The sequence below is a fragment of the Gasterosteus aculeatus genome, chromosome 21 (assembly GCF_964276395.1).
Source record: "Gasterosteus aculeatus chromosome 21, fGasAcu3.hap1.1, whole genome shotgun sequence".
Taxonomy (NCBI): Eukaryota; Metazoa; Chordata; class Actinopteri; order Perciformes; family Gasterosteidae; genus Gasterosteus; species Gasterosteus aculeatus.
This window is the reverse complement of record NC_135708.1, coordinates 15,269,969-15,279,958: the sequence shown is the minus strand read 5'-3', so window position 1 is coordinate 15,279,958 and position 9,990 is coordinate 15,269,969. Positions and strand designations below refer to the sequence as shown.

The 9,990-nt window shown below is 44.6% G+C and overlaps 1 protein-coding gene across 2 annotated transcripts; it reads right to left on the bottom strand.

Annotated features, from left to right (window-relative positions):
- Positions 1 to 317: 317 nt before the first annotated feature.
- On the bottom strand, positions 318 to 9,975 carry gramd1c (GRAM domain containing 1c). Of its 2 annotated transcripts, none has more exons than XM_040166874.2 (18): positions 9,802 to 9,975; positions 8,414 to 8,516; positions 8,162 to 8,285; positions 7,416 to 7,516; positions 6,816 to 6,911; positions 6,655 to 6,735; positions 4,925 to 5,040; positions 4,701 to 4,848; positions 4,451 to 4,613; positions 4,208 to 4,348; positions 3,964 to 4,082; positions 3,735 to 3,877; positions 3,554 to 3,657; positions 3,220 to 3,390; positions 2,546 to 2,612; positions 2,255 to 2,374; positions 2,014 to 2,119; positions 318 to 1,771 (listed from the first exon to the last, which is right to left on the bottom strand). In XM_040166874.2, exons 2-18 carry the CDS (start codon positions 8,510 to 8,512, stop codon positions 1,703 to 1,705), a joined length of 1,968 nt encoding a protein of 655 aa, XP_040022808.2. In that variant the 5' UTR covers positions 8,513 to 8,516; positions 9,802 to 9,975; the 3' UTR covers positions 318 to 1,702. The 2 variants fall into 2 exon arrangements, with proteins under 2 accessions (XP_040022808.2, XP_040022809.2); XM_040166875.2 differs by lacking the exon at positions 9,802 to 9,975 and adding an exon at positions 9,249 to 9,383.
- Positions 9,976 to 9,990: the final 15 nt, after the last annotated feature.

Here is a 9,990-nt window from a genome sequence, read left to right as displayed (position 1 = left end):
GACGTCAAATGAGCGACAACGCACCCGCCCTCTGAACAGATGACTGACAGCTGACCTCACGAACCAGAAAGAGTAGCTTATGTCCCTCTTTGAGACTGCAAACAAGACACTTAGCTGTATGTCACCCATGTTTAGAAGAAATAAGACAACAGCCTAATTAGTGGATAAGATTGGGATTTACACAAGGAACAAATACGCCCCAATGTAAATGCTGTTATGGTTTGTAGGAATAACAAACTTTTAACTGTAGACTGGGGAAAAGAATATCCTCTAAAATATAGAACACAATAGAAATAGCAAAAAAGTACTTGAGCAACTTTATATTTAATTTATTTTTATTAAAGCCCATAAATACACACAACAGTAGATTTTCAACAAACTCATGGTCACTACAAGATAGCATAAGAACAGCTTAGGGTGATGTGTTTCTAACTCCTGGCAAACACAAGAACATGCTAGAATTAAAAAAAAAAAAAAAAAGTCTCAATAGTCTTGTATTTCACCTCTGACAAAAAAGGGACAAAGACACATTTGGCCCCATTTAGGTTTCCGCTTCTGGTTCCAGGTCCTGCTAATAGTTGCAGCGTCATACAACGAAACATGATACAAAAAATAATCAGTCATCTTGGCTTAGTACAATTCATTCCAGTACTCCTATTCTACTTTGATTCTTACAGAAAAGCAATATGGCCATTTTCCCTCTTTTCTAAAACCGTTCAACCTTAAGAATACTCAGACAATTCCAAAAGCATAGAAAACCATTTCAGGAACTCCAAAAGTATTCAAATGAACAAGTTCTGAATGGTTTTCATTGTTGTATTTTATCTCCTATGATGGTATACTAAATCGTTGATTGCAAGAACTGCTGAAAAAAAAAATTGCAGACAACCAACAGCTGATTTAAACAATAGTGTTCATGTCACTTTGGAAATCCGAGCACAATCTTGCATGCAGTGTTGAGCGTATGAAAACAAAGTGCTGAGATAACCGGAGAGTCGAAGTGACCAGACACCTAGAATGTACAATTAAACCGCTATACGATACCTGGCTTACAGTGTAGAACAACAAAAGACACGTACAAGTGAAAAGGAATAACAATCAAAACATATACACGTGTATATGTGATGTGAAAAAGGCCCAACCTCAGTAGTACCTTCGGTTCACCAGATTTAACTTAAAAATAAAATAAAAAACAGCACTTGTGCAAACATTTTAGTATGTGCAAAAAAAGTAGAGCTACACAGTGGTTTCAAATAATATCAATTCACATCCCTGGAATGAAATTTTTTTTAAAAAGCGTTTAATATCTCATTTGGTGTGGCACAATCAGCACGCGTTTGCTGAATTTCAAGACTAGTATTTAAACGAAAGAATGAAAGAAAAAAAAAAAAAAAAAACACGACACCAGCCGAGGGAGCTGGCAAATAGCACCGACAAAAATCTAAACCTACTCCTTGTGCGGCAAACTGATGCAACTTTGTCCTCGCAGCAGTCAGTCTGCAGCATTAAAAACATCCTGGCCTCGCCACAGGCTTTGGGACCTGTAACCCCTGGCAACAAATGACATGTCAGTGGTGTGGGCATGTGTACCTGGCAACGTCACTAGATACCAAAGACGTCCTCAGAAGCAGTCCACCACTGCAGTCCCCTATTCATTGATTTCTCTCCCCACAGGCATTCTGCAGTCGCCAGGTGTGGAGGATCACCGTGGCCCTGCTGTGCGATTGACCAAAGCGAAGGTTTCCTGCAGCACCATCAGAGAGCTGCGGAGCTGTGAGGAGAAGAGCAACACCCAATTTATTTATTTTTTTTAAAAAGGTGTTAAATGACAGATAGGAATTCATGAGATGGACTCCTGCTGGTTGTAAAATAGAAGATGACAGCTGCATGCATCCGTTTGACTACAATATAGAGTGATGTATACGGAGCCAAAAGATTCGCCTTTTTCCCCCCAAAGCAGAATCTCACATCTCTGGGGTTTAACTTGTGCAGCGAATTCCCAGCTTGTCCTACCTGTTCTAAAAGGTTGATAGAGTCCTGCAGTACAGATTTTAGCAGCTGCGGATCCCCTCTGCTCCGATACGCTGGTCCCTGTCTGGGCCCATATTCAGAGGCCAAGCTGCAGACCAAAAAGGTGGTTATTCTAAAAAGTGCAATATATATTTACATTTGCTACACAGCGACAGCAGAAGATAAGGCACTAACAATAAAGAGAAAAATGCATTTTGCAAAAAGGAGCAGGAGGTTTCCCGACCTGGCCTCAGTCCGGTCCCTCAGCCGGTGCTTTGAGCTGAGGTACATTCGGTGGGCGATGTCCTCCATGGCCCACAACTTAACAAACAGACCCAAGTTCATCACTATCAGAAGCAGCAGACTGAAAGAGACGGAAAGCAGAGTTTAATCCGACCGCTTAGAGACAAACACCAAGAATGCCTTTAAAATAATGTCCATCGTTAGAAGAAGTGCATCTCTTTGGACAACACTGAGTACCGGCACACTTTGCATCCTCATTACACAATAAACTAATTACAGGTTATTAACTTACATGAAGCTCATGCCAGCCACTATGGTCTTAGTGTTCCATTTGTGTAGGTTGCGCATTTCGTTGGGGCCTGAAACACAGAATAGATTTTAAATAATAAAAATAACCTTTTGAAAACAAAAATATCAATCAATATGAAAAAGGTGGCACTTGTTTGCAACATTTTTCTGGTAAGACATTGCAGTCTAGAATGAAGTGACAAGAAAGCAGCCGTGGTTATTTTCTAGATATTTGCCATCAAAGCTGCAAGAAATTCTTTCATGTACAACAGTCAACTTTTGAAAGACTTGATACTTTTCTCAAAGTCTTCAAATGTACATTCAAGCACTTATGACATCACTAACAACTAAAAATGAAGTGAATGGTTTGCATTCGCAGCCTACTAGGTATAGATTCAGCATTTTAGATTCTAATGTGCATATAAAAGTTTAAGCATTAAAAACGGAGTTTATTAGCGCATAAAGATTAGAAGGAACCAATCACACAAAACATAGTATATGGCCTTATTTTGCAGAACCATTTCTTTGTGGGACACAATACTTCCTGGCAGAAGAGACAACTTCTCATCTTTGTACACAATATAATTAGCATGCGTGATCTTGTGGATAAGAGTGAAAAGGGGTGGGAGTGGTATCCATCTTCCCAAAGAACAGAGACAGCGCGCGTGTGTCATGTACCCATGTTGCCATCCCGGGGCTGTTGGGGCTCTTGTCCGTACGGCTTGTTGGGCTTCATGTGCTCTGGCAGCGTCCGGCTGTAAGTCCGCCTCCTCCGTCGAATCCCACCCGTCTTCCCAGGGTCTCCGCCTACTTGATTCAACTCTGCTTCCTCCTCCATCAGTTCGGCCTCTGAACAGGGTCAAATGACAGTAGGGTTCAAATAATAGCAATAATGGCCTAGGCTGTAAAACCGTCGATGTCAGATAAGAGATTAAATAAAATCAAAAGCCAAGGAAGGTAGACCGGGAAGCTCACTCCCCTTCCAGCTGGGCAGAGACGGCCTTCTACTTACCCAGCTGTCGGAAATTGTCTTCAACGCCGCTCCAGGAGTTTTTGGTGATGAAGGACTTGACCAGGCCCCATGGCTGCTTGTTGTACTTCACGTCGGTATAAACCCTGGCAGCACAGACATTTTAAATGGCAGTCACTTTAAAATAAAGAGCAGAGGTCATGAGATGATCGTAATAACTTACCTCAGCCGACACTTCCGCTTTGAGTTACTTATGATGTAGTACCGATTTTGAATGTAGAAGTAATCGTGATAGGGAACATCATGAGTGTACACCTCCGAGTCCACCAGGTAATATTGACCCTCCCTGGATTCTTTGTATAGCGTCTGGGAGATGATTCAACAAATACATGATCATTCACGCATTCAGGACGATGAATGGATTCAGACCAATGACACGGATGTAAACACACCTGGTTCTCTGTAGCTGTGGAGGACTTGCCAACCAGGGGGTTAGTGATGGTAACCGTATAGGTCAGATTCCTCTTCAGGTTTCCGGAGGCGTCTTTTTGCCAGGGAGTAAAGCTGGCGTCTGAGAACACCAATGACGATTTGGAACATGAGACACAACTGGTGAATAAATCAGCGTGAGGAATGGCTTATTGTATTTATTTAGCCGGCTGATACAGACTAAGTAAACAAAAAAAGTACACTCACTGGTCGTTTTCCTGAGGTTCATGAACCTGCGGCCGAAGCTGGAGTCCGTGAAGAGCATCTCAAACATCTTCTGTGCACTGATGTGAAACACCCTGTTTATATAAAGCCGACCTGGTACCTGCAAACCCACTCGCTCCTCCACTGAGGGGAGCGGGACGTTTAGAGGCAAAGGGGAAAATATTTAAAAAAAACAACGAAAGTACAACAGGTGAGCGCAAACGTTCGCCGGGGGCTCTCCTTTACCGTCCTCGATGCTTTCCGAACCGCTCTGCTCGGACGCGTCGTTCTCGTTGGAGTTGAGGTCGAGAGAGAGCGAGGAGCGTTTGGAAACCCGCTCTGGGGCGAGGCGGTCCAGCGAAGGAGCAGGACTGCGCCGCTGAGACGGGGTGCCGCAAGGATCGTCCGGCTGGGGTAAAAAAAAAAAAAAATTTTAAACTGGTGAGGAACGATTTCCTAAATGCATTGACCAAAATAAAATAAAAAATGTAAATACCGTGTTTAAGGTGCTGAGAGGGGAAAGCAACTCCTCCACCTGAGAGTTGGAGGTTTCAAAAGGTCCATGATCCATCCCTGGCAGGCGGATGGAAGGAGTGCGCTCAAGCCTCCCTGGACCATCACCACCACCGGGCTTCACCGTCAGGCTGCAGACAGACAGACACAGGCGGTGTTGAATCACAGCACATTTAGACTTGGGGGGTGGGTGGGAGAGTGCATTACCTGGTCTGCATGCTTGATTCTGACAGCTCTAAGCTCTCCATCTCCTCGGGGCTGATGCCCAGATCTTGCCCATAATGCTGTTTGACCATCTGCCACAACTCCAAGCTGGTAAGAGGCTAAAAAAGGACCGAGGGGAGGGGGAGAAGGTCACAACAATTTGGAAACAAACTGCATATTTTTGTTTGGTAACCAGCACCTGTAGATATCCCTTCCTGTTGCACAATAAGGACTCTGCTTTGACAGATAGCATCTATAACGTGCACAACCGGCTTGGTTCAAAGTCGACTCAGTCAAAAGGAACCTGGAAAAAAAGGTTCACAGTCTGATCTCCGCGGGTCATCAAAAACTAGGGACACACACACACGCCTCATTGTTTCCGGGACATTATTCCCCACAGTTGGTGTTGAAAAACAAGCGCACCCAAATTTTACTGAATGAAAACCAAAACAAAGGTGCGTGTAGCGCTGCGACGGAACATGGACAGAAAAACAAAAGCACGGTAGTATTTCTGCCATATGGGCGCACGCGCGGTGTTCCAGCGGCCACCGAACAGACCGAAGGCGACCGCGGACTCTACTTACTCTCCAGAGGACATGTGTGTCTGTCCTCCCCCCCGCAGCGGAGTCTCAACAGTCCCTCAGGAGGTCCATGAACCTGGACCTCATTCAGTCAGGAAGTCCTCGGCTTAGGGGCGTAACGACGCGTCACCCACACCACCGCCGCGACCGTTTAAACAAATATATTTAAAAAAAAAAAAAGTAAATAAAAACGTGTTCTACCTGTCGGAGGTCCGGTTTATCGACGGTTCGGGTGAACTCGTTTGTTTTTCCGGGATTCCGCGGATAGTTTCAGCCCGGACGCGAGCGGAGCGTGAAGTGAGCCGAGCGCTTAAAGGCAGCGCCGCCTCACCTGAGAGGTCAATGACCTCTAGAAAAGGGGGGTTGGGGGGGGCGTGTTTTCTCACACAGGTGTGTTTGTTCTCCAGGTCCCGGCGGACCCGCACCCCCTCGGGTCGGCTGCCATGGAGCCCGTCTGTGCCAATAGTCGTGGCTGCATAGTTTGTCCTCTTAGAAGATTATAACACGTGCGTCATTTAATAATATCCTATGGCTGGACTGATGTTTGACTACATCTGTGACAAACAGGTAAATGTCAATGCTTATATGGCTGCTACACATCCACTGAAAAAAAAAAAAAAAACACAACTATGAAATCTCTACTTCTGCTTATTTAGGGGATTCAATTGAAATACAATTCATTCGTAAGAGTCTCCGGTTTCCTGACAATGCAATCAAACCGCCTGTGGTGCTTAAAATTCCAATCGTAGTATCATAAGTTATCTGACCCAGAGGCCTTAAACAAATAAGCCTTTTTAAAAATCAACTGACTGGACTGTTTTTTTGCAGTAGCATTTTCAGTATGAAGAGCTGGACACAAATAAAAGGTGACTGCGCTGTACTGGGTTTACATTTAACAATATTTAAGAAAAGCTGGTGGCGGTTGTACTGCTGTACAGGGCCGTATCATACGCACTCTGGACTGATTTTTTTTAAATGGAGCAAAGTCACAAAGCAGGTGACCGAGAGGCATTCAGTCTCAGCAGCAAAGTTATTGTACAACAGCAAAGTATTTTCCATAATTGTGACTGTGGTTGAGCCTGCATGAGCAGTGGTTAGAGAGCGGACATTAGTCTGATGCGTCTGCAGTCACTGTGGGGGGGGGGACCATACCTTGTCCAGCAGGGTGTTTTGCCACATGCGGAAAACACCCTGGTAGCTTTTCTCTCTCGCCGAGAAGGATGTAAAGAAGAACTGAGGTAAAGAGAGAAGTAGTTGATTATCGGTTCAGCAAACTTGAAATAAACTTCTCCTATTTTTTTCTAAAAACACACCTTCTCCGTGCTCGTGCAGACCTGGATGGCGTTGGGAATCAGACGAGCGGTTTTCTCTCTGGTCATAGTCACGATGTCCGTAAGAGTCAGTATAATCTAGAAGAAAGGTTGAGTGGTTAGTGCACACATGATGATCAAAAGACGGAATTATTAAGAATAAAAGAATCAGCCGTTGGATACCAATGTTGTAAACTAGATCCTCCTTCGCCCCAGGAGTCAAATTGTGATGACATCTTTTAATGACTCCACAACGCCCCAGGAGAGAGGGGGACTGCCGCAAGTGGCTCAATTAGTGACTCTCACTCGCCATTTTTACGGCTCGAGCTTGATTGTTCATCGGTTGCACACTATTGCAAACGAGAATTTCTTGCCATTTGCTTTTGAGGAACAGAAAACTAAAATCTGATATTCATGGTGTATATTTTGTGTCACTGAAAACATGCATTTCTCTGGATTTTTGCAGAGTCATCTTTTTTTGGAATAACCAAACACAGCAACAAAACAATAAGAGTTGCAAGTTTAAAAAGGGTTTTATTCCAGGTTGAGGGTAAAAAGTTTGTTTTCAACCTTCCCCTCTGACCTCCTCCACTCGCCAGTTACCTTCGTACCCCGAAACACATTGCTATGGAAACAGAGCCAGTTCTCTGTGAGGTAGAGGCGTCCCTGAAGGAGGATGTCCCGCTGGAGGGCACACGGGTAATCTGTGGAAAAATACATAAGGCTGCTGAAATTATCCATGCAAATGAATGTGCTTGAGGTGACACGGCTATGAGACAGGCCACTGTAATGATGGTGGTGTGGGAGACTCAGTGAGATTTACCTTTACTTTAGGTAAAGACAACGTGGAAGCGTTTATATATTTCAGTTAAGATAATAATTTAAGTTCATGTCAAAAGTATTTTAACCATTTCCTTGTGGTTTCCTGACGATCGAGGTCACACGTTTGTTCTATGCGATCATTTTCCACTTAATGCAACAGTTTTCTCTAAACAAGGAACCTCATCGTCAATGAAACACAGGTACAGATTCTCATATCATCATTTTATCGGATTTAGATTTGCTTAAGACTTTGAAAAATAGGGTAAGGTTATAATAGTGACTGCAAGTTGAACACAACACATTCATACATTTTATTCAAATTGTTGTCCCCCATGTTAAAAAGTTGCCCGCTGTGTAAGTATGTGTACTTTTTCAGAAGCATTTCCACTTTGGAAAACTGAAAACAATTTATAAAACAAACACTTTTTTGTACTTTCACAAAATAGTAAAGACCATCATTAATATTTCAACAAATATTTTCATCAATGACCAACACTAGACTCAGAAGCAGTCTTCATACAACTCACCCACTAAGAGTCTTTCTGACTCTGGAATTTCTTTGAACAACTTTTTAAATTCGTCCAGCCTCTGCTTGTAGGTGGTCAGGGGAGCTTGAGGCGCTGCGAGACACTGCGCCTGCGGATCCGAGCTCTAGTAGACGAGACGGGAACATCACAAAAAAAAAAAAGAATCTGACAAGAGGTCAAAAGAGGAATACAGACAAACGTCTCCTGTGAGTTTATAGCTTTGTGTGAACTGGGACTTTGTTGCGTTTTCACCTCTTCTTCATCAGAGCTCCACCTGAACTCCACTATGGATGTCGACTCGTCTGTATTATCATCCCTGACCGCTCCGGGCGAGTTGTCCATCTGGTCCATCTGCCTGAACAAAAGAAACAAAACAAGAAAATAAGAGCTTCTGGGGAACCGCTTTAACCGTGCTGCAGACTGTTGGGGTTGACACATTTCAATCTCTGCAGCAGTGCCATGATGTAAGAGGGTATTGATCTTTGACTCGGCGGTAAAAGTCAACCCGGATAACCAGCACCACTGGGGAGGTCACAGGCCCGATGCTGGACCACAAGCCCCAAACGGGCCTTATCTGGCTGGTGGTTTGAGTGTGAGAATCTTGTAGGGATTTAAAATGGTGTGGAGGTGAATGGGACACCGCTCAGCCACATAGCAACGTCAAAAGCTATTTCCAATTGAGGGACCTTAAACGCCTCCATGCTTTCACCGATTACCACGTATGTAACGTCACTTCGCAATGCCTCGTGGTCGGCGGCAGATTCCTTTTTTCCAGGAAAAAATTAATAAATTGCCCAAACGACCAATTTCAGGGTTTATGAGCAAATACAGAATCCCATTGTGTTAATTTCTAAAAGACACACACTTTGTTTAGGCCGCGCGCTACAAGTCGCTGTATTGTTCCAGGTCCTCAATAAAAAGTTGGAAAAACAAACATTTACGGCAGTAAAGATACTGGTTTACATGGATTTGCATGAGGAGGCGGGTCCGTGTCGCTACATCCAACAGAGATCGGCTTGTGCTGTTCTGAGAAAAGCAACCTGCCACTTATCGCGCTCCTGGAAATCAGCATCTAACGCGGACTTACCCCAAAGGGTCCACTCTGAGCCCAAAATGACCTCCAGGGAGCCAAACGCTCAAAAGGTTTGACAGTGGGACAAACCTAAACTCTCACGGAGTGAGCGGGAGCGCGCAACAAAGCCCGTGAGTGCGTAAAGGTGCAGGCTGGGTGCAGACTGGGATTGGGCCATACGCACCGCAACAGAACTGGTTTGACTAGGAGGAACAAGTAAAGTCATGTGAAAGAATAGAAACCCTTGCACATATAACCCGTGGGGAAAACATTAAGAATGCGTTCATGTCTCCGTTAAAAATACTGAAACACATCTAAATAAACCTCCTCCTGCATGAGACGCTTAACTCTGTGTGTGTGTGTGTGTGTGTGTCAGATTGCGTCTGCTGATTGGAGCGATCACAGCGATCTACGAGATGTCTTCCCAAAGCCACATGATAAAAGCGGGCGGTCAGCTCTACTAGTAGAAATACTTTTACGCACAGCGCCACGAGCACACTGAACCTCCAACACGTCTCCACACGCGGGTTACCGACCCTAGCCGGAACCGCTGCGGTTAGTCACTCACCCGGCACGGACTGGACCCAGGTTCCCCCAACGTGCGACAGAGTACAGAAAAACAAAAAGTCAAGGATCTGCCCGTATTGGATCACTTCTGCTGCGCTGTGCTCGTGCACCCGGTGGCATGTGCATCCCAGCTGCTCAGGGGAACAAACTTAATGGGAGTTGTCATCTGATCCGTGACGCTCATTGGTCC